Source organism: Carassius gibelio, chromosome A21, assembly GCF_023724105.1.
Source record: "Carassius gibelio isolate Cgi1373 ecotype wild population from Czech Republic chromosome A21, carGib1.2-hapl.c, whole genome shotgun sequence".
Classification (NCBI taxonomy): Eukaryota; Metazoa; Chordata; class Actinopteri; order Cypriniformes; family Cyprinidae; genus Carassius; species Carassius gibelio.
The window spans coordinates 111,317-137,753 of NC_068391.1; the positions used below are offsets into that span (position 1 = coordinate 111,317).

The 26,437-nt window shown below is 38.7% G+C and overlaps 1 protein-coding gene across 2 annotated transcripts; it reads right to left on the bottom strand.

The window, feature by feature from the left end:
* Window positions 1-222: 222 nt before the first annotated feature.
* On the bottom strand, window positions 223-26,353 carry LOC127942166 (fibronectin-like). 2 transcript variants are annotated; one of them, XM_052537782.1, is made up of 46 exons: window positions 26,058-26,353; window positions 25,823-25,948; window positions 25,491-25,628; window positions 25,223-25,354; window positions 24,676-24,813; window positions 23,959-24,120; window positions 22,705-22,902; window positions 21,982-22,164; window positions 21,552-21,728; window positions 20,726-20,878; window positions 19,769-19,897; window positions 19,381-19,521; window positions 18,219-18,331; window positions 17,342-17,510; window positions 17,058-17,234; window positions 16,755-16,883; window positions 16,367-16,456; window positions 16,039-16,233; window positions 14,968-15,246; window positions 14,537-14,800; window positions 14,334-14,428; window positions 13,769-13,937; window positions 13,474-13,560; window positions 12,920-13,111; window positions 11,419-11,697; window positions 10,811-10,999; window positions 10,620-10,709; window positions 10,245-10,511; window positions 10,048-10,164; window positions 9,767-9,940; window positions 9,511-9,666; window positions 9,266-9,379; window positions 8,732-9,031; window positions 8,437-8,624; window positions 8,031-8,118; window positions 7,759-7,941; window positions 7,359-7,448; window positions 6,395-6,583; window positions 6,185-6,274; window positions 4,823-4,950; window positions 4,567-4,705; window positions 4,317-4,478; window positions 1,486-1,611; window positions 1,295-1,401; window positions 1,048-1,137; window positions 223-928 (listed from the first exon to the last, which is right to left on the bottom strand). In XM_052537782.1, exons 1-46 carry the CDS (start codon window positions 26,215-26,217, stop codon window positions 851-853), a joined length of 7,140 nt encoding a protein of 2,379 aa, XP_052393742.1. In that variant the 5' UTR covers window positions 26,218-26,353; the 3' UTR covers window positions 223-850. The 2 variants fall into 2 exon arrangements, with proteins under 2 accessions (XP_052393742.1, XP_052393743.1); XM_052537783.1 differs by lacking the exon at window positions 11,419-11,697.
* Window positions 26,354-26,437: the final 84 nt, after the last annotated feature.

The following is a 26,437-nucleotide window of genomic DNA, read 5'->3' on the forward strand; positions in this document are numbered from 1 at the left end:
GCCTGTCCATTTTTACATTAATTTATTAGAAGTTTGCTAAATTTCTCTTTTTATTTAAATCCTAAAACCAACAGCAAAGTGACATTTTTGATACTAAATCGTTAGGAACATTCTTAAAACATTTTCAGTGTGAAACTGCCTCCATACACTTCCTGATGCATTCCATTGTGCTGCCTTTAGTGTCCATGAGCTTTACAAAATAAAAACACAAATCAAGTATGATAGTTTGTCACAGATTCCATCAAGGATTTATTTGCGTTTTATTGACACATCTTGTTTTTTGCCAAGTTTGATTACTTTAGAACCTTGTTCCAAAAAATGTATTTTAATCAAAGTCTATAAATACAATTTGTCATGAGTTTCTATACAATCCAAACACTTCTGAATATAGTGTTGAAAAGTAGTCAGAGAATTTAGAAAATAATTTTTTTATCAGTCTAAAAACAGTGCTGACTCTAATCAATGAGCCATATTAAAAAAAGGCTTTTTATATAAAAAAACAAAACAAAACAAATTGAGACTTGATATTTGGTACATCAGTGTACCCCCAGTAGTGCTCTAACATTCTTATAAAACAGTGCTTATATTTCCTTTCTCATGTTTGCCCATTATCAATTGGCAAAGTAGTTTTTTTATAAATTTAATTCAATTAGAAATGAATCCAGCTGTTGCTATGGCATCATAACAGCAGCTGTAAAGCAGCAGCTGGATGGCAGTGGATATGTGGTAACAAACAGGGAGGTTTTAAGGCAGCATGTGATTAGTACATTCTCCTATAACATCACGTCCTTGTAACATATCCCAAGTGAAATATTAGGGGGCAGAAGGCCATGGTGCAGTTCGAACAGTTTTACTCTTGGGGTTTGGAATTGGCCACAGCATCTGCAAGAAGCTCAGGTCGGAGACATTCGAAGGGGCATTTAATGTTCTGGAAGACGAAGGGAAATGTTATAAAATATTTATCTGCATCCATCCAAATATGTGAGAGATGTATTGATGCAATGCACATTTGTTGATGCAATGCACAAAAAAATGACATATACTCACCACCCTGAGACCGGTGTTTAAGCGGATGGGCTTCAGCAGGTCAGAGCTTATCTCTGCACCAGGCCTTCTGCAGTTCTCACAGCGCCAACCCTGAGGAGCAGCACATACACAATGCATTCCAATCATACCCAAGCATATGACTTTGAAACACCCTCTTTGAATCTCCTTTTAGTTCAAGTGTTTTAAAAAATAAATTTTCTAACGGTTTTGAATTGTTTCTTCTATAATTTGTCAATTCTGTTCTTACCTGCTGTCCTCCATAGCATGTGCATGTGCAGATGGCGCCCAAGTATTCTTTCTGCCACTGTTTTCCGACCTGGTACATCTTTCTGTCATCGTAACAAACGGATGCATCTATAACAAAATGCAAGAATTTTAATTCCACTGATTGGAAAAAGCTTGACTAGTACATAGTGTCTGTTGAGAGGAAGCACTTACGGGGTTCACACTTGAACTCTCCTTTGCCATTGCCCAGGCAAGTGCAGCTCATCAAGTGACCATTTTCTGCCCGTCTGTCCCACTTTTCACCAATGCGGTAGTTATTTCCATTGTCGTGACACCATTCTATGTAAAGATGTAAAAATGGTATTTAGAGTGGAAACACTCATACAGAATAAAGGATAATCTTTATGGTGCCCAACCCTGTTCCTGGAGATCTACCATCCTGCTAAATTCAGCTCCAAACCTGATTCAATCCACACTTGATGATTAATTTCTTCAGTAGCACTTGATAATTAATGACAGCTGTGTTGGTGCAGGAACACTCCACTTTTTTTGAAACTATGCTAATTTTTCAACTCCCCTAGAATTAAAACAGTTGTGTTTTACCATTTTCTAATCCATTCAGCCAATCTCCAGATCTGGCGGTAGCACTTTTAGCTTAGCATAGATCATTGTATCTGATTAGACCGTTAGCATCTTGCTCAAAAATGACAGAAGAGTTTCAATATTTTTTTCTATTTAAAACTTGACTCTTCTGTGGTTACATTGTGTACAACGACCTAAAGAAAATGAAAAGTTGTGATTTTCTAGGCCGATATGGTTAGGAACTACACTCTCATTCTGCCGTAATAATCAAGGGACTTTGCTGCTGTACCATGGGTGCAGTGATATTATGCAGCACCTGAAATTAGTCCCCAGCTAGTTTGTCTAGTTGCAGCAATAGCAGAGTTGTTGGGGACTATTTTCAGGTGCTGCATAATATCACTGCGGCTGAATGGATTAGAAAACTATAAAACTCAACTGTTTAACTCTAGGGGAGTTGAAAAATTTGCCTATTTTCCAAAAAGTGGAGTGTTCCTTTAAGTCTGCAGGTAGGTAGTAGTAGCCTCACTACGTTGGACTTCGTACTTCCAGGCTAAGGTATTGGGGCTGAATCCGAAATCACCCCATTACCCTCATTAACTATTTCCTATATTAGGGAAATAATACAGTTCTTTAGAAGGAGTAAATGAAAATGAGTGACTGAATTCGAACACTGAGTGCACCAGAAGGGCTTATTCATATTTTGTGTTTGCTGTTTAATAATCATTTGAAACTGGCATGCTGGCAGCTCCAGTAGTAAGATGAAAGTATTTATTGTGAACTCTTTTATGTAAACTATGTATAAAACTTAATTAAACAATTAAGTAATAGATTTTTTTACCAATCGTATATTATGCTGTATGAGACGAGCGCTTTGTCAAATGAATGGATGGATGATTCAGCTGTGGTTGCCATCTTCTGGTGAAATGTGGCAATTCATTCGTTGCATGACTCTCATAGTGCATTATGGGCATTCTCTAGCCATTGAGCATACATCAGTTGAACACTTGTTATTGCTGTAGGATTGAATAAGTGAACTCAACAATATCCAATACGTTTTTAGATACCTTAAGCAACAAGTATTTGTAGAAATCTATGACAAATAGTGATCATTGTGTGCATGTGACAATCTCCACAAATGTAGCTTGTATGGGAGTGTTGCAAGAAATAAGACACTCGTCAAGAAAGGCCATGTGCAATCACGACTTGGCTTTGCTGAAACACACTTAGAATATTCTGAGGCAGATGTGACTAAAATTGAATTATTTGGCCTCAACACCAAACAACATACAGATATATGTATCTGGCGGAAATCCAATACAGCTCACCATCCAAAAAAACCCATTCCTACAGTAAATCATGAAGTAGGTAATAGCCTGTTATGGGATGGAGTAAAATAATGCATGGGGCAAAATACTGTGAAATTATTGATGATAATCTGCTGCACTCTGCCAGAAATCTGTCAATGGGAAGAAGGTTTACCTTCCAACATGACAATGACCCAAAGCACACAGCAAAACTGACCACACAGTGGTTAAAGGAGAAAGGCCAAGTAGAGCCCAGACTAAACCCCCGTTGAAAATCTGTGAAGGACTGCAGTCCACAAACAGTCACCATCAAATTTAATCAAACTTGAGCAGTTCTGCAAAGAAGAGTGGGCAAATATTGCAAAGATGTGCAAAGTTAGTAGAGATGCATACCAACAGACTATAGGCTGTAATAAAAAGCAAAAGGTGGTTAAAAAAAATACAGACACAAGGGGGTGATCCATTTTCCCAACTCAAGGATTGTTGTTTGGTTTTTTTTGCATGTTCGAGTTATACAGTATTCACTTGGAAAACTTGCAGAAGTTGCACTGAGTAAATACAACTGGATAAATCAAAAAGTGTGTCTAATCGTAATTTCAGGCTACAGAGCAACAAAATGTGATTATTTTAAAGGTGGTCATTCTTTTCTATACCAACTGTACATGAAGAGGAATATCTACAGCAGTGGTTTTCAACTTGTAGACCGCGGTGGTATTGCAGGTGGGCCGCCAATTACTATTAAAATAAATAATAATATTGTTCATATATGTAAAAATGTCTAATACATAACAACATAATTTCATATATATATAATTAAATAACAAAAATAAGTATTAAACAGTAACTATGCTTCCACTATTCGAGCTCGCTGACTGGTTTAAGAATAAACCACCAATTTATCTTAGATATTTTTGCTGCATATGCTACAGAACAACAGCAGTTGTACCAAGCGTTGCCAGCCCCAGTTATTTTCTGTTCATTGCCTGTTCATTCAATAAAGACCAAGTTATTAAACCAATAATAGCAGGGTAAGATATTTTTTGTATGCCGCGCAAACATATGTGTTTCGTTGTCTGGGCCGTGAGTTGAAAAAGGTTGGGAACCAATGATCTACAGGATAAAATCCACCATTTGATTTTCAGGTGTGAAGTTACTCACTTGAAGAGTCACATCTGAAATGTCCACTTCCCAAACCAAGACATTTGCACCAGAGTTTGAAGCCAGTGTCAGACATACGCTCCCATTCCTGTCCGACATCATAGTAAGTTGCTGTGAAGGTGTCATAACATGAGTCCTTGCTAGATGAAACATCTCCTGGAACTGTTGATTTAAAAAATAAAGAAACATTAAGACAGGCATCATTAGCGTGTGCATTTTTAGCTTTCATCTAAGTTCATTGATCCTTGACCTGTGTTTCCAGCGGTGATCATTTCCTCCAAAATTTTGTGTTTGAGGGCTCCCTTCAAGGCCTCCACAATGACATTATAAGAAGCACCAGAGGTCAGACCAATCAGGGTGGCACTTGTGGATGTTTCTGGGACATGCATCTGCAAAAGTAGAAAGGGTGAATCTGAAAATAAGTGTAAGGTGGTAAAGGAAGATTTGGGTAATTTTTATTTTGTGTTAATCTAAAAATTTCCTGTAAATCCTTCCCAGTTCCTCACCTGAAACATCTTTTCATCTGGATGGGTAATGGGCTGACAGGACACCAGGTAACCAGAACTCTGCTGGTAGGGCTGCCATGAGATGGTGGTTTGTGTCTGGGCCTCTTGCGGTCTTCCAGTCTTGTCGTCTGGAAAACCAGAAGGATCTCATTTACATGAATAATTTGAGGTACACGACCTCCATCGGGTCCCACCTTGGGGATGTAGACTAGGGTCTCCCCAACTTGAGGCATTTAAGGTTGGGGTTGGTTAGGTTGAGGGACTGGTTGACGATGTTGAGGCTGGTAGCCTCTGTTGAGTTGATTGGGCTGATTATTGAATTCTGTGTATTCCACATGCTGCCCATGTGCATCAGTTGAGTCATGCCCAGTGGGACCCACTACATGAACTCTATTGTCAAGCTCAGGCACATCCAGCTTGTCTGAGCCACCATGATGGGGCAGACTGGGCAGATCGGAGGTCAGCTCTGGGCGGGAAAAGGTATTAAAAGCAAAGCAGCATGTAAAGAGGCAGCCACAGTTGCATCTACCAGCCAGTAAGGTACTAAAGATCCAGTCAAGTAATGATCGTACTTGCTGATGTCTTTTTAAAGGGAAGTGGATCCAAGAATTTTCTCAAAATTCACCAATGTTTTACAATTAAACATGGAGGAGGATGTGCAGTATATTAGTTATATCAGCTGATTTACAGTCTTTATATCAAACTAAACACATTCAAGTTTCCATCCTCAGCTGTGACAAGCTGGTTGTTGGATGTTTGTTTGCTGCCCATTATGAAATATGTTCCAATTGGTTGTGGTTTCGTAATATTGTTATTGTCATTTTTTCCATCATGTTTGGTTTGGATATGGTGATTCAGAAGATTCAGTTGGAGAAAACATTGGTGAAAGTCTGGACTAGTATGTGTAGTGATGGGCTAGCAGTCCAATAAGTTTGGTGCATCAATTAAGCAACATTAAATGCAATTTACCTCCGTTTTGCATTTAAGTTCTAAGTGCATTTTATCAAAAAAAAAAAAAAAAGCTTAGCAGTGAAAAAATATCACTTAGCCAAGTGTACTAGTGAAATTCAAGCCAGCGCAATATCAAGCTTTTATAAAATCCAGTGTAGGCTAGTTAGGCTTACTGCTGTGTGCTGTATCTATGCTCTGTCTATTTCAGTTGCTACTACTGTAGTAGCCAACATGCTTGCAAACCACTTTTTCGTTAGCTTGTATCATTCAGCAATAAATCATAAGGTCATACACATTAAGCTCAATATGTGAATCAATTAACATTGTATATTTATCCATTAATCAGACACTTTTATCCAAAGCGACTTACAAATGAGAAAAATCTCTGTTTTTATATGAGCAAATACTTACGAGTAGTGGCTGTGCCAACCAGTGGTGCGCTTCTCTGGTTATTCAGTAGGGCTATGATCTTTATGATGTATTCGGTGTCTGATTTCAGACCTGTTGTTAAATTATCAAAATATGGTGACATAGTGCATTATAAATTTTGTTTTACAAGACTATTTACCAATATTTATGTATACCATAACTGGGTGTGATGTGATGCATTCTGTGTCTTACCAGTGATGGTAGCATAGTTTTGGCCAGCATTAGGGCGTGGTATAAGCTCACGAGGTGAACCACCTGATTCTTCATAAGTGATGTAATATCCTGTAATGTGTGTTGGTGGGGCTTGCCAAGTGAAGGAGATGGAATTGGGTGTCAGCGAAGTGAACTGGAGGTTAGTTGGAGACTGTACAGCTGGCTGAGCTGTGATGATATATAAGATAAAAAGGTTAAAGGGATACTCCACCCTAAAATGAGTATTATATCACCATGTCTTTCTAAATCCGTAAAAGCTCAGTTTGTCTTCGGAACACATTTTAAGATAGTTTGGATAAAAACCAGGAGGCTTGAGACTGCCCCATAGACTGCCAAGTAAATAACAGTGTCAAGGTCCATAAAAGATATGAAAAGTCGTTGTCAGAATACTCCATCTGTCATCAGATGTGCATCCTTGTAGCCTAGAGGACACAGAAGAGCATACGCAGCACGGTAATATGGAGTGACACAGAGGAGACTGTTGACAAAGGAATTATTGAATAAAGTTGTTATTTTTGTTTTCTTTGCTTACAAAAAGTGTTCCCGTTGCTTTATATAACCTGATTGCATGTGTGATGGCAGATGGAGTATTCTGACGACAAATTCATACTTTTCAGGACCTTGACACTGTTATTTAATTGGCAGACTGCCATAGAATGGCATACTTGGCAGTCTATGAGACAGTCTCAAGCCTTCAGGTTTTCATCCAAAATATCTTAAATTGTGTTCCGAAGATGAACAAAGCTTTTACGGGATTGGAACGACATGGGGTTAAGTGATTAATGACAAAATTTTCATTTTGGGGTGGAGTAACCCTTTAAGGTACCACTGGTAAATTTAAATCAGGTTTATTTATTTTTTTATTTATTTTTTCCAGACTTATTGCATTAGCATTTATAAAGTATATTACTTTTTCCACATGGACAGATTTTCTTAGTTGTACCTGTGTTAACAGTCAGTGTGAAAGGAGGGCTTCGACTATTTCCATTCAGTGTGTACATGTTGACCACATACATGATGCCTGGCTGCAAACCTAAGGTATGGAATACATTTCTTTCAACAAACAACAATACTTCCAACATGGTTAAAAAAGTTATAAAAAATATTTTGTGAGTTTATCCAAACAAACAGGAAGCAACATTTACAATAATCTACCATGGTGATAGATTTTAGACACTTCTGTGGTGGTAATGCCATGGTACTCTTTGAAGAAACTGAATACAGTATACCATGGAAGTTCATAATAAAAGAGTTGTTTACGTGTTGAGTAAACAGTGGCTAACCATTAATGTTTAAACAGATGGCCAATAAGGGGGTTAGCTATGGATTGTACAATAACTTACCAGTGACGACATAGGTATGACGGTCAGCAGGAATAGTTTGCCTGATGATGGGGTGGCCTCCATTTTTGGGTGTGGCTTCAATAAGGAAACCTGTCATTGGCTCATTATTGGCAACACGCCATGTGAGAGTGAATGAAGTGTCTTTTACATCAGTGATATGGACTCTGTGAGGAGGGCTTATATCTGTGGAGTTAATGAAATGATAGTTTCCATTTAATACAGAGAAAGTACTAAAAATTACTCTACTGTGAAAATATGGAAACCCGACTTACGGTCAGCGGTGGTGATTTCTCCAGTGAGAGGTGAACTGCTGTCTAAACCTCTCAGTGCATAGACATGAACCTCATAAGCAGTGGCAACCTAGAAGTAAACAACAGATATTTAGACCAGAGATGGCAAGTCATAATTCGTTAAAAATAGCTACCAATACCTGAACTCCTTTGCTTAAAACTTGATTTAAACAAAATAAAATGTAGAAACCAAAATGTCAGTTATCCTATATTTACGGCATGGTTCTCTTGTGAAATTGCAGCATTCTGTTGTCAATTATCTTTGTATAATTATCATGAAACAATATTGTCCAATGTCCCTGAAAATAAATACATTTTACAAATTTGTTTAATTTTTGCTTACAAAGCTTAAATGTATTCATAAAGTACAAGGCAGTAGACATATTACCATGAGCCCAGGCACTAAGACTTGTGTGGAGTCTGGTGCAACATTCATTTCTTTGGCTGGGGCATGCTGATTCTTCGGTGATGCCACCACACGATAGCCAGAAAGTCTGGCATTGGGTGCATGCCACGCCACGACAAAAGAAGATGGACTAATGTCAAAGAACTGCATATTGGTGGGAGCAGGAACAGCTGGGAAAGGTTAAAGGACAAGAATCAGGACAGGTCCCCTCTAAGACTCAACCCTATTATCGAATTGAATAGCTTGAGAAGCTAAGTTGAATTCAGATAGGTCATACCACTGGGCTGTGTCTCCTTATGGGTAGTTTGCTGAGTTCCCTCAAGAGTACGCACTGGGTAACGTCCTTTCATAGGAATGACTTTAATATAGTACATGGTTCCTGGGCGTAGACCTCGTAGAACCACACTGTTATCACGACCACTTAGGGCTGGTTGGTACTCTCTTTCTCCCTCCTTTGGACTAGAGTACAGAACCCTGTAGGAGGTCACTCCTGGAACCCGTGTAACATCCCATGTCACAAGCATAGATGTGGAGTCCACATCAGAGAAGGTAAGATCTCTTGGATGCTGCAAACTTGCTAGAGAGTTGAAAGGAGAGAGTTAAGGGAGTATGTATTGGGTGGTGTGGCATAGTGCCTAAACTAAGAAGCCAACTAAGAAGGTTGTTTGTTCAAGCCCCGTAAAGTAATAACAATTATAATAATTAAGCAAGTCCTTAAGTCCAAGTTGTTCCAGTGGACAACTTAGAACTGAACTATGATTTTAAAGATTAAAAAGTTATGTAGGTTAAAAAAAATAGACTAATAACTAACCTGTTGTAGCTTTCTTGACCACTGGGGTGCTCTCTCCTTCTTGGCTGAGAGCAATCACATTAATTGTGTACTCCACTGTGGGCACCAAGCCGCGTATGGTCATTTCTGTACGCTCTGAATAAGGTATAAAAAAAACAGAATAGTTTTTATAAGTCCAAGTACTGAACCAGTTCTTCCAAATCAGCTTCAATGTTGTGTTTAGCAATAAAAGCTGAGAAAAAGGTAAAGATCAAGACATGTCTCACCAGGGCCAACCAGCTCAGAGAATGTAGGACCTTGCCCACCCTTCGGCATCCCTGTTACTCTGTAGCCTGTAATGGGGCCTCTAGCTGGGCTCCAGCGGACAGTCAAGGCATTGTCTTGAATATCAGTAACATCTAAATCTGAAGGGGATTGAACATCTGAGAATGGAGAAAAAACAATATAGTCACAAAGAAATATGTGGTTAGCTAATGGTCAGAAACTATAATAGATACATATGTCTTGAGCACGAGTGCTTACTTCCCCCTGCAGTCCTGTGTGTGATGATGACTGGTGTGCTGGAGGCTGGGCTGTCCCCTCTGCCTGTCACAGCATACAGTGTGATGGTGTAATCGGTGTCTGGACGAAGGCCCTGGATGGTGGCAGTGGACTGTGTTCCTGGAACAGTGAACTCTCTGGGTGCATATCTTTCACCTGAGGATCAATGAGAAGGAATCAACTGCATTTACAAGTTCAAGTGAACATACAGCAACAGAACACAACACCACACCACAAAAACACTGCAAAACCATTTGTCATACCTGTTTCACCATGTGTGATTTTATAGTAGCGTACAGTGACTTCAGGTGCATCCCAGGAGATTGTGATGCTAGTGGGAGTGGAGGACGTCACAGCTAGGTCAGTGGGAGCATTAGAGACTACAGGAAGAAACAAGAGTCACATCATGTTACCTCACAAAAATGAACAAAACAAATCTTACATTTTTCTAACTTCTCACCGGTTGCTTGTGTTCCAGTAAGTGGTAGAGACTCTTTATTGCCACTGATAGCATAAATATAGACTGTGTACTCCGTCTCAGGGGCCAGGTCCACCAGTGTAAAAGAATTCCTTGTCGGGGGAAGTCTCTCGTTTTTAGTGTGCCCACCACTGGTTGGCTGATAGCGTAGGCGGTAACCGGTAATGACGGCACGTGGGGCCATCCAGTGTATGGTAAATGAGTTGGTGGAGACATCAGAGAAGTCCAGATTTGTTGGGGAGTCCAAATCTGTGTGTATGATGGGAACAAAATCAAGTGGAGAAACTGACAGAATCAGAACAGAGAGTGGTCAGAAAACTATCAATTGAAAACCATTTCTTATGTCCAGATACATACTTGTCTTCTGAACACCAGTTACAGGTTCACTTTCTTCGTCGTCATACACGCACACTAATTTCACCAGATACTCTGTGTTTGGCAGCAAGTCTAAATCAAGAAAATTCAGAATCAGCAAGTAAAATGTGTTTGGACTGTAAGAAGCACATGGATGAAATGAACTTTGAATGAAAGCATTAGTAAACCCTTACTCTGAAGGAGGAAGCTGTTGGTGCCACCTCCTACATTGGCTTCCTGACTGTCATCGTCATTTTTTGTGGGATGGTAGCGGATGACAAAGCGACTAATTTCAGATGGCTGAACAGAAGGTGCAGTCCATGACACACGCATTGATTCTGAGCCCACCTCGGCAAAGTTCAGGTTTGTGGGGGCTGGAATAGCTTAACAAGAGGAGACTGAGAGTCAATAATGTCATAAATGAAAAGTCAAAAGTTTGTCAGCATAAAAATAAATAGCTAAGAAGTATGTTATTTCACCTTTTTTGTTAACATGAAAAAGGAATACAATAAATACAAACAATATGATACCCCAACAAGTGGAAGTTATCATAATGCATTCTCAAAGAATGCAAATAACGAACATACTCCTAGAAATGCATCAATATTCTAAAGTGAGAAGACGATTTATTCCAAAAAGTAATCTTGGATAGGTGGACTAAGAAGTAATCAAATGAAGTGGCTTGAATAAATGATGGTTGAGGGATGATGGTCTCAGCCTCTCGTTTACATCCATATTCTCCATTCCTTTCCCTTTTCTTTTAACACCACACTCTGAAATGTAACTATGTAGGATAAATCACCAGTTTGGGTTTGCTGTGTGATCACCAAGGGCACACTCTCCGCCTCATCTGTAATGGTGGACACACTGATGTCATAATTGATGCCTGGCTCCAGTCCACGAATGGTATAATAGCTGACGGAGGAATTCACCACATCCTCAAAAATAGGAAAACTCTGGCCGGCTGTAACAACTGTAATACGGTATCCAGTAACTGCCGGGTAATTAAGTGGGGTCCATCTAATTCCAATTGTGGTATCCGTGAAATCAACAAAGCTGAGATCACCCACCTTGGGCACATCTTTAATCAGTTAACAAAGTTGCATTTATGGGAAAGAGAGAGAGAGAAGACAAGACACACAGAAGCAGTGTCAATGACTAATTAAGATAAGAAGCAATTTATTGTTCTCATGCCATCAGTGCTAAAAACTGCAAATAGCTAATCATCAGACGACATGCACACAATAATGGGAAATAAACAGGCTTTTGATTTGAATTAGTCATACTGCAAAAAAAGAGAAAGCATCAAGCGCCAACTTTTCTAGGAATTATCAAATTCTATAGATATTTTCAAACATTAAAAAGGTGAAACAGCCATGCTTATTGAGAATTATACAATTATTTCATGATGCACAAACAGATGAACAAACCAAGGATTTATTGGAAAAAAGAAATGACTGGATTTTCTGAAAAGTTCAATTTTCTAATATATTAAATGCAGCTTTCTTTATGGATATTTGCAGGAGACCTGTGATGGCAACTACAGTAGAAGCAGGATTATATGGTGTAGTAGATATAGCTCAAGGATAGAGACTGAGCTAAAGGCTGAAAACTGGTAGCATTTTGGAGTCCTATGAGTTGTAAGCCACGAGTTATCACCATTGTGGCATTGAGCACCAACAACTAACAACTTATAGACAGAACATGGAGGTTTGGCAACCACATTACGTCTTGTGGGAATAACTTGATGTCTAGAGGTGCTTGTTGTTCCTATTCAGTGCTTGTTTGTTCCTTTAATGACTTCTTAGCCTTCTATTTAACAATAGCAAAACTGAAGTCTATATCAGAGGAAGTCATCTCTTAGTTGGGTTTAATACCTGATACTATATTTAACTTATGATAGGTCTAGCTAGTTGCCGTTTAACTGTCCATTATTGGTGCAATGGCTGGGTCTATTTATAGTAATAATATAAGCAGAGCAAGTTAAGATTACCATTACAAAGCTGATTATAACAATACCCGTTGACTTGACTTGATATTTCAGATGCATACTTGTGATCAACAGCCTGTTATTCATATATACTTTTAAAGCAACAATTGGCACTCATATACGCCAAACTGAACACTGCTTTACAAAAATGTTTTAGACTGGGTGTCTTCAAAAAGTAAATTTCTAAATCTGTATATCGATAATCAGGTGATTCTCTGGATCAGTCATGGTGGTCTTGATCCAGCAGAGCATGGCTTGAACTTACCTTTAGGTTTGTTATTACTGTACATGTTGACTACAGATGGAGTCTTACCTTGCGTGATGGTGGCTGAGACAGGCTCACTCTCCAGGTGGTTTTTAACAGTATAGACACTGACATTGTATTCAACGCCAGGCCTTAGGTTTTCAAGGGTACATGAGGTTTCATGCCCTCGAACAAACTCCTCTAGAGTATTTCCACGCTGCCCATTGACTGGTGTGCACGTCACTCTGTAGCCAGTGATATCTGAAGAGGATAAAGGGTATTTTGCAAGTATAAAAAAAGATACCATTTGTATGTAATGTAGCTTCTTCAAAGAATACAATGGTGTTGTCCAATAAACTATGTTTTATATATATATTTTTAATATTGTAATTAGCAAGTCATAAAAGTACATGCAAACAGTTATTATTAAATGAAAGATGAGCAAACAGACAAAGAAAAAAGGGAGAAAAGGATGACTTGAAGAACAGATAATTCCCAAAATGGGACAAAATTAACCCGAATGTTTGAAACGGGCACATACACATACAGCCTACATAAATAGACCACCAGCATCCTTCAAAGAACGGGTGAACAAGGATATATAGTGTATAGTCAATATTTACCTGGACTTTTGGTTCTGGTCCATTTGACATTGAGTTCACCAGTGACAGGGTTAGACACCACATTCAGGTCAGTTGGTGGGGATAGGGCTAATGTGACAGCAAAAAGAGGAGTTCAACTTTAGAAAATGTACTTAGCATTTTGAGCCCTGTATTACAGGCTACAAGTGTCTGTATTAATATTATATTGAATCTCTTTCAGCAGAGATCTATCAGTAGCTAGTGTTGCTAGTAAAAAATAAAACTAAGCATTTGCATTCTGAAATCTTTAAAGCCTTTAGACAATGTCACAACTTACATGTCACAACTTTGTTTTTGATTGGGTTCCCACGCTTTCTGCCATTGAACAAGGGTTGCAAGCTGTACATATACTCTGTTCCTGGAGTCAGACCAGAAATGTAAATAGTGCCTTCGCCAGAGGTCTTGTCTCTGGGAGCTTCACCACCTTGGCTGGGCCTCACGGACATCTGAGAAAAGGGCACATATTAATTAATATACAGTATGATTCAAGTCACTGAGTCAAAGGGAAAATACATGAGCTTCTTTTCTGGGAATGTAGAGGTAAAACCCTGGTGCAGGGTTAAAATGGAATATGTTTTTTGGAACAACAACTTTTGACTAGGGCAACCTAGTGTTCCATCTATGACCTTTAATGACCAACGTGGAGATGCTAGTACCCATTTAAAATCAGCTGCCATAAAAAGCTGGTGGGCAGCACACTTACAGCTCCTGAGAACAGTATGCAAACTCTATTACGTGCCATCCAATATGTAATATTTACAATTTAGTTGCATTATTTTCACAAGGTTTACAGAAGAAACTGCTAATGTGCAACCAGCAAATTTTAAATATAGTATTTATACCCTGTAGCTGAATCGTGGTACTGGGGTCCAGGTAACAATAATAGCAATATCGGTGACTTCTGTGGTGAATTGAGGAGCATTACCCGTTGGCTGAGCTGGTGAACAAAAACAAACAAAGAGGATATTCAAAACTGAGCACTACCAAATGAACACAGGAGAGCACAATTCTGGATTGTTTAAGAGAAAGGAAAGGGGTCACGCACATGTTCTGAAGGCATCAGTGAGACCCTCGCTGAGTGTGTTCCCTTGCTCTGAGTGTAGGGTGACTATGTACTCTGTGTCAGGCTGAAGGTCGCTGAGTTTGTATTGAGATTCATGGCCGGGGATCCTCAGCTGTTTGGAGCTGGAGCTGCCCGTGCTGATGAAGAGACGATAACCTGTGACCTGAGCTCTGGGGACAGACCAGATGACCAGAGCGCTTTCATCAGTGATATCAGTGAACTGCAGGTCGGTAGGGACATCAGGCTCTGCGGGACGAGAATGTTGACTAGATGTTCACACAGGAAATGTTGTGAAAAGCTGACCAAGATGGTATGTACAGTATAATAAAAATGTAACTACAGTATGTTACACATGAATCCACCATCTGTTGTTAGTTGCATTTTAGAAAATGAATAGTTTAAATGTGACCAACTTGTAGATTTCTCCCCAACCAAAGGTTCGCTCTCCACTCCTCTGTTGACTGCATAAATATGGAAGCGGTAGAGTGTGCCCGGCTGTAGGTGTGTGAGTTCAGCGTAAGCATTCTGCGACACAGGAAGCTGAAGGGGTCTCTGTGTCCGGCCATCTGTGCTTACGGGCGCAAAAGTTACACGGTATCCTGAGACCTCATTTGGAGGACCAGTCCAGGTGATGGTGATCTTGGCATCGGTAACTTCATAAAATTGCAGGTCTGTGGGAGCTTGGATCTCCTCTGTTAATGAAATAGAAAGCAAAATCACAAAATTATCTTCCAGTGCTTTACTACAAGGTTAGAATAGGAATTATATGTAAACACAAGACTTCAGGCAACCAGGATTAAAAGTGTTCAAATCCCTAACAATAAGTAAAAGCCAGAGAAATGGTGATGCTTGATTTATCAAGTACTACTAAATATTTTAGTCAGGAATGTCTGTATCGTCACTAAATACTTTTGTAGATTTCAAAAATAGTGCTCTATTAGCCTTAAGAGTGAAAAGCAAAATCATCCAAAGACTTGACAGTTCTCATAAGGAAGTGTGTATTTGGTAGATCTCAACTTGAAAGAAGAGAACAAAGAGACACCCTCAAAACTTCCCAGTCCATCCTTATAAGGTTGTTTTGGTTCTGAGAAAGCACTAGATCTCCCAGCTTAGGCATTTGCTAGAGTCTGCTCTCTCCGTGAAATGTCAGAGAACTGGCAGACCTCTTTGCACATGAATGAAAAACTTGGGCACTTTCACAAGCTTAGAGAAAATTGAGTAATTTGCTCTTAATAAAGTTGTACGAACTCCAATGCAGACATAAAATGCTAAGTGTGTTTGAGCATAAAACATTTTGATACAAACTGAGGTAAGGATACAAATTGTGAACTGAAAACAAGAGAGGTAGCAATAAGCTATTAAAAAGAAAAAATAGAGTGGGAGGTGTCACCTGCACCATGCCTAATACTCCCAATAATTTACAGTCACTTTCTACAATATCTGTCTAACAGAAGCATCCCAAAATGGATCTTCTGAACTCTTACCAGGCTGTTGCTTTCCAGCAGTGCTGATCTGTAGGACCAAAGGTTCACTCTCCAATCTGTCTTCCACTGAGTATATACTGACATTGTATGACAGGCCGGGTCGTAGGTCACCCAGTGTCACATATGTTTGAGTCTCAGGGAGGATGAGCTCAGTACTGCTGCCCTCAACCGATGGAGTGTACACAACACGATAGCCTGTGCACACATTACAAAAAAAATAGTTGATAATTCCACATTCATACATTATCAGATGTACTAAAAACAAAACGTCAAGCAACTTTACAAGACAGTCTTAATACATGAATGTTGGTGCACAAATGTTACTCACCAGTTATAGGTGCTTGGGGTTTAGACCATCTGATGGTGATGGATTTCTCCTGTACATTTGAGACCTCATGATTAGCTGGAGCATCAGGTGCTGTGAATAAACAGACAATTAATTTGAATTCAGCTGACCCTCATGGCTGGATGTTCTGTAAATGGATGAATAGGTAAATGAGGTACATTTTGTTTTGAAGAGGCAACCCGTTCTTAGCATCAACACAACAATGAAATTTGAGCAACAAAATAATCATGTCAGTAATGCTGTTTGAAAACATCTATAACATATTCATTAGTGCACAATACTGTTTCATGCCTGGTAAGAAATCTTAATGGCTATTACATTTTCTCAAAAAATCTATTTTTGACCCTGTGCATGATGATGGGCGTCTTACCAGTGGTCTGAGTGGTTGTCAGGATGAGATTTGTATTTCCATCTGGATTGACTTCAAAAACTTGGACATTGTACCTACGGCCAGGCAGAAGATCTTGGATGTTTACTGATGTAGATGTTCTTGGGAGGTCTATGGGGAGAAAAGGGTAATTATAAAGTCAATTTTTTTTTAAATGATTCCAATTGGATAAGAATGGTATTATAAATGTAGCTTCTTTAGCTTTTCTTCTCATTTCAGTCATGTTGAGCATTAAAATTCCCCTGTTCATTTTTTAAAAAGTGGCATGTCACTGACTATACTCACCAATCACATGTGGTTGGGCTCCTTCCTCAGAGAGTTCATATTCCACTCTAAATCCAGACACTGTGTCAGATGCAGATACCCAGGAGATGACGAAGCTGTTGGAGGTGATTTCGGTAATGGACTCTGAAGTGTCCACTACTGGCAGGGGCTGGGTGGTCTCACCCTCTGTTTTGTCCACTGCAGAAAAGAGAATGATGAAGGTTTTTTTGCTTTCTTTCAACATAAACGTTCTATGACAAAAAAAATTATAAAAATTGAACATGAAAAAATAAAAATCTACGTACAAGAGCCATACACAGTGGTGAAGTCAAAGCGAGTGACCTCTCTTGGTCCATAGCGTAGAATACTGATCAGCTGACCCTCATAGGTCAAACCTGGTTTAAGCCCTACAATGGTGTAAGAGTTGAGGTGCCCAGGAATGGTGACCTCCTTCCACGGTGTACGTGTGTTTTTCTGTGAAAGGAAATTGTTATATGCTGAAAAATATAGAAGCTAAAATCACCAAAGTTGTTCAAGCAGGTGAATCTGCGGTAAAACTTGAATATGGACATATGTTAAACAATTAGATTCTGCTTTCTTTACATGTCTTGAAATAGCTGACAAATGTAACAATGAGTGGGTATTCTGATAAGGGCTGGATTGTTAAAGATCTCTTGACATTTAAAATTAAGAAAATTTAAGTTTTTATATATATATATATATATATATATATATATATATATATATATATATATATATATATATATATATGAGATTGGTTGTTTGAATGTAGTTTGTCCTGCAGAAATAAAATATTGTCCAAACACAGCTTTTAAAATGCCCTGCCAGGAAATAATAATAATTGTAAAAAATCTCAAAACCCTTTTTCTTTTAGTTAATATAAATAATTTGCAACTTAACACTGATGTCCATGTTTCATCATGTCAGAGCGAAGAGTAAACTCCAAGGACTATGGCTTATTTATGTGTGTGATGAAATATCATCATATGTTTTTAGCATAGGCAATCATCCCTTGCTGACAGAGGCACACAAACATTCACTGAAGGGACAAAATATCTCTTATCCCAGGAATCTGGAATCTTCCTTACTGACATAAATTGTAACTAAACCAATATCACCATAAAATCCACCTCTGAAAATCCTCATAAGACAAAAACTTACGACTCTCCACTTCAGGATATATTGTGTAATGTGGAGAGATGGGGGAGCGTTCCATTGGATGGGATGGGAATTCTGTTGATTTCCAGCTTCTGTGAGGATGACCCGAACAGGAGCTTTTGAGAAGGAGGATAAAAATGTATGATTAACAGTCTGATTAGATAGTTTCATGTTGTAATGGCTATTTACTCGGCCACTGTACTTAATACGATATGTAAAACGTGATAAACTCAGTCTGAAGGAAAGTAAAACAAAGAAAGGAGAGAAGTCTTTGAAAACAGTCTGTTTCATATCAAGAATTTGAAAAGAAGTTTGGATAAGACAAACAAATCTTGTCTGGCCAGATGTCTGAAAATGGAGGAAAATAACCCAGTTTGTCAAGTGAGGGGTAGAAAAAAAACTGTCTGGAGGATGATTGCATGGGTGTGGTGTTAAAAATCACACCCGGCCATAACATTCTTCACCCACTTTACCCTTTATTATCCCCAGGCCTTCATTGCAATTCAACACAATGAAGTCCCCTTCAGCTCTAGAAGAAAATACACAATCCTTTATGGTGTCAAACCAAAATTACACAAAACGGTAAGATGGTAACCCAAATACAAATTCACTGTGTCCTTCGAAAGTACGACCTTCAATATACAGCGCTAAAGCCAATCGTTTACAGATGGTCTGAGTACATATTGTGGCTGATCTTTTTTGGTTCTGTGAAGGTCATAAAAATACAGCTCACACTTTCCTCAAAAAAGGCCAACACAGCTAACAAAAGGCAACCTGTCTTACATTATTATACGCTACTCCTACAGGGCATTTGCTTGCACAGAATCACGAATGAACAGCAGACCATGGTATTAAAAGCTATAAGTGCTATTTGAGAATCACATTTGCTATTTTGCACAGATGAGCCATAACCATAGACAAAAATTACATTTTCTAAGGGCTCTAATGCTGTGGTGCTCAAGGCAGGATTTATAATGATAAACCGTTAATTCCTTGCATAAAGCTAACATATGGCTACTTTTATGCTGAAGCCTGACAGCCTCAGTTACTAAAAAACAAACTACAAAATAACAAAGATGACAAAGCATCATCAACTGTTAAAAGAGGGTTTTTTTCTGTTTGCTAGGTCTTTTTAAATTCTTGGCAAAGTGTTGAGATATCATACCAGTAGACTGCAGAGGCTCACAGGCCAGTTCCCCAATGCCATTGCCATAGCAGGAACATCTATATGGGACGCCTTGGATGACTTTATTCCATGTCTCGCCAATCTGGTAGAACGCCTTGGACCCGGGTTCCTGGCACTGGTCTGAAGAGAAAGAATAAATGGTTTGTGTAGAGAAAGTAAAAATAGTCTTTCTTTCATTTCAACATTTACAAAAACTATTGTTTAAATCAAGTCCGTTTGATTTGAATTGAAGGAAACATGAGCCATTCATGTTGTAAACATATTTGTATGTATAAAGGGAAGTTCTGACATCTTGAGAAAAAGGGTAAAAAAAGAAAACAGAACAAAGGCATCCACATAGCAACAGAATTAGAGATTGCTGGCTTACCAATGGCATCACATCTCCAACGACCCCGACCTTGGCCAAAGCATGTACAGTTCATCATGTAACCCTGGTCATGACGCTTCTCGAAGGTCTCATTCACATCATATGTTTGTCCATTTACTATGCATTGATCTAAAATAGAGAAGATTTTTTGAGAAACTTTATAATGACTATTACTAACAAAAAAGGGAGATCTAGAAGCATTTTGGGAGATCTGCCTCCTCTATACTCCCAATTTTAATTTGTAAGTAGATCATAGACATAGTTTTATATATTATCTGAGGCTACTTGCCTTAGAAAAAGTAAAGTGGCAGTAAGGTATTTTACATTGTTTATAATTCTAATCAAAAATACTATTTCTAACAAATGCTGTAAACATTCTATTTATCAATAAATCTTTCAAAAATGCACCAGAGTTTCCTACAAATATTAAACATAAGCATTTTCAACTGGGATTATAACAATAAAAAATATGTTTCTTGAGCATACTACAATGATTTCTGAAACTCCATGTGGCAATGAAGACTGGAGAGGTGAAGCTGATAATTCAACTAAAATATATGTAAATAGATAAATTATATATATCAATAGCATTGTTTAGTGATTTTTTTTTTATCAAATAAATGTATAATTTATGCATAACCTATAAATGTCTTGATAAGCATAAGAGACTTAAAAAAAAAACAATCTTACAAACCCCAAACTTTTACAGTAGTGTATATAAGGAATATATTTATAGTATAGTATACAGTACATAAGTGTGTGTGCGTGTGTGTGTGTATACATACATGTATTTACTATTTCAATTAAAATTAGTTTAATTTAATTTAAAACTATTTAATTAAAATAAATGAAAATAATTTAAAAACTATTTCATAATGTAATCATCTATTGTCATGTTCAGAACTACTTTTTGAAATATATAAGATACTGTAAGTGTGTTTGAAAACATCTATTGACCTCTGAGCTGAGTGTAAGAAATGCAGTTCCATTCTCCACGTCCATTGCCCTGGCACGTGCAGCGCATCATGTGACCGAGTGTGTCATGGCGCTTGTCCCATTCGTCACCCACACGATACATGACGTCATTAATGGTGCAGACTTCCTCATGAGCTGGATTAAAATGAAGAAAGTGCATCTATGATTGCAAAAAAACCCAAATATTTACAACAAGCATGTCTATTCTGAATGCACCTCTCCCTGGAGCTAAGCCAGGAACAATGCCTGGTCTAGACCGGAGCCTGACTTAAAACCCTGACAAGGGCGGACCCCATAGACCCAATCATTGAAGCCACAAATAAGCACCCCATTACAAAATTCCAGCTCCCATAATGGCTCTTAAATACATCTAGAGATCTCATTTGCAGTCTACTGAGTGTCATGGCCTGAGCACATAAAAGACCATTTAAGGTTAAAATAGCCATTACTGTCTATAAAACCTGATTTCAGTTGAATGCATTAATGCAAAAATAATTTAAACATATATTAATCTACATTTATATTCTTACTGACACACTAAGTACATGAAAACTAAATGTGTTGTGACTGTATAAAAGTGGTCCTTATGCAGCAAGGTGCCAAAATCTTTTAGTTTTTACAGTATTGTACAACTTTGGTTTCAATGTGCAGAATTTTTAAGCTAAAAATGTTTTTCCACTATCAGGGGCTATTTCCGCCATTATCCATAAAGGAAATACATTTTGTATCGCAGTAAACAAAGACAGTACTGCTGTGGGAGAACTGCTCAGTAAAAGGAGAAAATTTGATCTGAAGCAAGCATACTCACCAGCCATGGGACAGAAGCCGTATTTCCGATCTGTATCATAGTCAGTAGTGGTACCACACCACTTCATGCTGTCACGACGGCCATCAGATGTGCAGTCAGTGTAGTTGCGTCCATTATATTTGAAGGGAAACTGGCACAGAGCCCCATTAGAGTTTCCTCCTCGAGTCGCCACAAGCTCTGAAAGTCCAAAAACAGGAACAATCAGACAAATCAAGAGTGAATCTCAACTGATTACTTCACGAAAAAGACCATGCCACGAAATGTATTGGTTTCAATCAAGGCTTCACCTCCGTGGTCAACCAGTTTTACCAGAAAGTCCATGCAATGTGTTTATGCTGGTCGAAACCAACATAAACTGGGCATTTTGCTAGTGTATTCAACTTGGTGTATTCAAGGTGCATAAAGAAAAAAGGTTCTTAAATGCACTTACGGTTCTTCCGGGTACAGAATGAGTACATGCCATCGCTGTCATAGTTAGATGTGGTACTGCACCATAACTGCCCATCAGTTCGGCCCTCAGAGATGCAGGAGTAGTGGGTGTTCTCATTAAAAACAAAGGGGAACACACATGGCTGCCCAACAGAGTTGCCACCATAAGCAAAGGACTGTCCATCTGTGTAAATCAAGAAGACAACAACATTATCAGTGGCATCAGGGGTGTTTCAATCATTAGAAATAAGGGGTTCATTTCACACCAACATTTGGAAATTTCTATACTCATCCTCCTTTTTGGGAGAGAATCACTTTGAGGCAAGGCAGTTTGTTTTAGGCCTTTTACCTATAGCTTAAACAACAGGGTATGGCGTTAGAAATGGCAAACTCGTGAGTTTGATTCCCAGGAAATGCACAAACTGTTCAAATGTAAACTGAATTCAATGTAAGTCACTTTGGATAAAACCTCTGCCAAATGCCTAAATGTACAAATTTTCCAAATGTACAAATTTAGTTTGTTTTGGTGCCATTTCATGCACATAAGTTGTAGAAAACAACAAGAAATTGGTGAAAAACAATTGAAACCTACACTGGTCACATGACCTTCAAGGCTCATCAAGGGCGTAAAGCATGCACGTAAAGTTTTCAAGAACTGGTTAACATAATAAGTGTCAAAAATATCCTTGAATTCCTAAATTTAATTGAAATAAGTAAACATCACCTTGCTCCTCGCAGCTGATTCCTCCTCCAACACAAGTGCACAGCATCTCCTTGCTGCCCTGAGTTCTGATCCAGCTCATACCATTGGAATAGTACACACCAGAATCAGTTTTACAGTTGCCCTCCTCAAGAAGTTCTGACAGGACACTGACTTGGTCCATCACTTGTGGAACTCTATGAGCCACGGAAGAGCCAGAACCTAGTCACAAACACAGCAGATGAGCTGTCGAAGCTTATAGCAAAAATCTATATACAGTATAAAGAGGTTTCCTATTGGATTTTTTTTTCAAGAAATGTATCCTTATGTGTAACCATAATGCCCCTATTGGGAGAGCCTGTCCTCCAACAAAAAACGACCATATACTGTAGGTCGTTTGTGCAAGCACCTTATTACAACCTATATTTACGTTTTAAAGTTAAGCACCCTCTAGAGGGCCTAAAAATAATGACAGTATCGCGTTGCGTCTATCATCAAGAAACGACGTATAACGTCATTATCAATCAAAACAAACGTTTATTTAAATGAAATGCGTGGGCTTTTTACACCGATCTCACAGTATTTCCTACATATTTTACTAGTTGGTTTATTCGTTCGAATGACCACACCTAACCCCACCCCTAAACTTAACCCTCACAAAAATCATGCTAAATTTTGATTTATTGAGCATATACATTTTCGTGCACGTTCGTTCCCTGGGATCGAACCCATGATACCATGATTACATATCAAGGTATAACGCAATAATCTACCAACTGAGCTACACGAAACACAAATCAGAGTGCAAATAAAAGAGTACAAAACATTAATATGAAAACGACCTTTTGCCGATAGGGGCGCAATTGTAGTATACGCCCTGATGGGTCATATTTCAGGGATTTGGACAAACGACCTTTACGAGCTTATTGGTTGGAGGACAGGTTGTATTGGGAACTTAGGATCCACTGTATGTGATCCACTGTATGTTTTTTAAGATCTATATTTTGTCATATGTTTTGTTTCAATTTCTATCTGGATTCTTTCAGAATTGTTACAACAGCTATTCCAATAGGCTTCCTTTGATTTCTGTAACGAATATTTTGGCTGCTGCACACTTATGCTACATATAATCTACAATAATAGCAATTTCCTCCTACAACTTAATAAACGTGGTACCTTGGCTTTTAATCCTGTAAACCTTAACTCAAAAAAGTATTGATAATTGGAATGGTTTTTAAGTCTTTTTCGTTCACTTGACAGCAGATTTTGTATACTTACCAATGGCGGTTGTTGAATGGGAAGCAGCATATCTCTCACACTTCCATTCTCCACGACCATTGCCTGTACAAAGACACTGCAGAGTGTTTCCATTGGAGTCAGTTTTGGTCCAGGTCTCACCAATACGGTATGAGGTTCTGGTATCTTGGTCATTACAGCGGTCTGGGAAAACACAGTGAAACAGGTCAAGGTCATGGCTCATAACAAAACAAGGAAAAGCCTCTTTACTGAGATACATTCACATTCGTGTTATGGGAACACTTGTTTGGGAAACACCTCCAAACCATCACAATTCAGTAGGATGTCTTTATTTATGACCATGGTGAAGTGTTTTCTGACACTTCCCAAGCAAAAAAGGTGAAGGAAGTCAAGATCTCAATAGTCTTTGTTCACCCACTCATCTTCCTTTCACTGCAAGTTACTCCAACTTCAATAGCTCTGAAAAGTGAATGCTGTAATTTTCCGTAATTTTCCCATCCAGCAACAGGAAGCTTGCAGTTCTGCAGAACTCATTGGTAATAATGTAATAAGGGTGTGTCATAGAAATAACAAAGTCATGAAAGGAGACATGTAAAAATGCTGTTCTTTGGAGGAAAAAACATGACCTAAGAAACAAGTAGGCGTATACTAGGCAACCAACAACAAAAATATGTTTTTTTCTTTGGTTTTTTTTTTTACTGTTGTTGAACACATTCAATATTGAAAGGAAGCTCTTACTTCTAGAGGTGCAGGTGATGCGTCCGTTGCCCTCCCCCAAACAGGTGCAGTCTACTATCATCCAGCTTTGGTAGGGTTTTTGCCATGTCTGACCAACCACAAATGAAGATCCTAGTGCGTCATCATAGCAACCTTCCGCTGTGAAGATACAGTGAATATAGCATCTTGTTTCTACCACTCAGGTGTGGCATGCTATAGCATTCCAAATTTCCAAAAAGAGTCACATGCAATTTCACAACCACAGAATCAAAAAACTAAACAAACCAAACAAACAAACCCAGAGTATTTACAGGGCAAATAAATAATAAATAAATAAACAAACATGCAAGCATGTTAATAAAAATACAACATATACAACATTTGCATATCCCAAACTTTCAGAGAAATGTAATTTAATTCAGTATTTTGCCACTGATTTTAAAATACCTTACATAGTTCTGCTTGCTTTATAGCTGTTTGGAAACAACTTTATACAGATTTGAAGGAATAGCTATTAGCCTGTAAACTGTTTGCAAATACAGGTAAATACAGGTAAACACTAACTCACCAACTGGTTTACAAGTCCACTCTCCTTTTCCATTGCCAAGGCACACGCATTCAAGCATGTAGTCTCCAGTGTCATGTGGTCGTGTCCAGGTGTCCGCGATTCTGTAGGAATTTCCTCCTTCATGGCACCGATCTGTAAACAAGAAGGAAAAGAAATGGATCAGTTTAGTAATTGGGAACATTTTTAATTTACAAATCATTGCAAAATAATAATAATAATAATAATTATATATATATATTTATATTATTTTATTTATTTTTTCACTTACTTGCAATGGTGCAACTAATTTTGCCCCTGCCGGACCCAACGCAGGTACAGTCCCATATCATGCCATCCTTCGGTCGCTCGTAGGTCTCTCCGACTCGGTAAGAGCGTGCATTGAATTTGTCATAGCACGTCTCCTCGGCTACATGTGTCAAAAAAAAAAAAAAAAAAAAAAAAAAAAAGCTTAATAATAAAAACAGGCAATGACTTATCAACTCGTTTAGCGTATATAGGCTACGTGCGTAATTACGCATTCCTGCGAACTCAAAGAAACGCATGCAGTAAATGAAAAAGGGAAAATCTTAATGCATCAAAGTGAATCATAAAAACGCATACCCGCTGGTTTGGATTTACACTTGACCCCTGAAGCCCCCTGACAAGTGCAGATCAGAGTGCTGTCCATGTACTGGCGCTCCCACTGATCGTTCATCCTATAAAACCGACCGTTTTCGTTGCACCTATCTAAAGTTAAAAAGACACAGTTAACATATATTGCTATATAGGCTAAATAAAACACCCATAGTCAACTTTTTTTTCTTGTTACAGCACGTGCACTTTTTTCAAAACTTACTTTCGTGAACTGCTAAACTCCTGGCTTCTTCGTAGACCGGGTCCAGACGGATTTGTTGCTGCGTTTGTCTTTTACCTTTCCCTGCAGAATGTGGCATACAGTAGGCAGATACCCCGATGCACAGCAGGAGCAGTAGCCTCTTTACTAAGACACGGATCATTTTCACCCGCTGCGGACAACAAGTGTGTAAATGTGTTTTCTATTGCGCGCTGAGGTTCGCAGAGGCTGACTAAGTTTGCGCACGGTTTTATTTCAGCTGCCTCCCCCTGAACCTCCGCCGTCCAGCTGATGTTGGACGAGTGCTCTTTTAAAGGGGGATTTTATCCAACCCAGTGTAGAGAGAGAGAGAGAGAGAGAGAGAGAGAGAGGAAGGGTTCTCT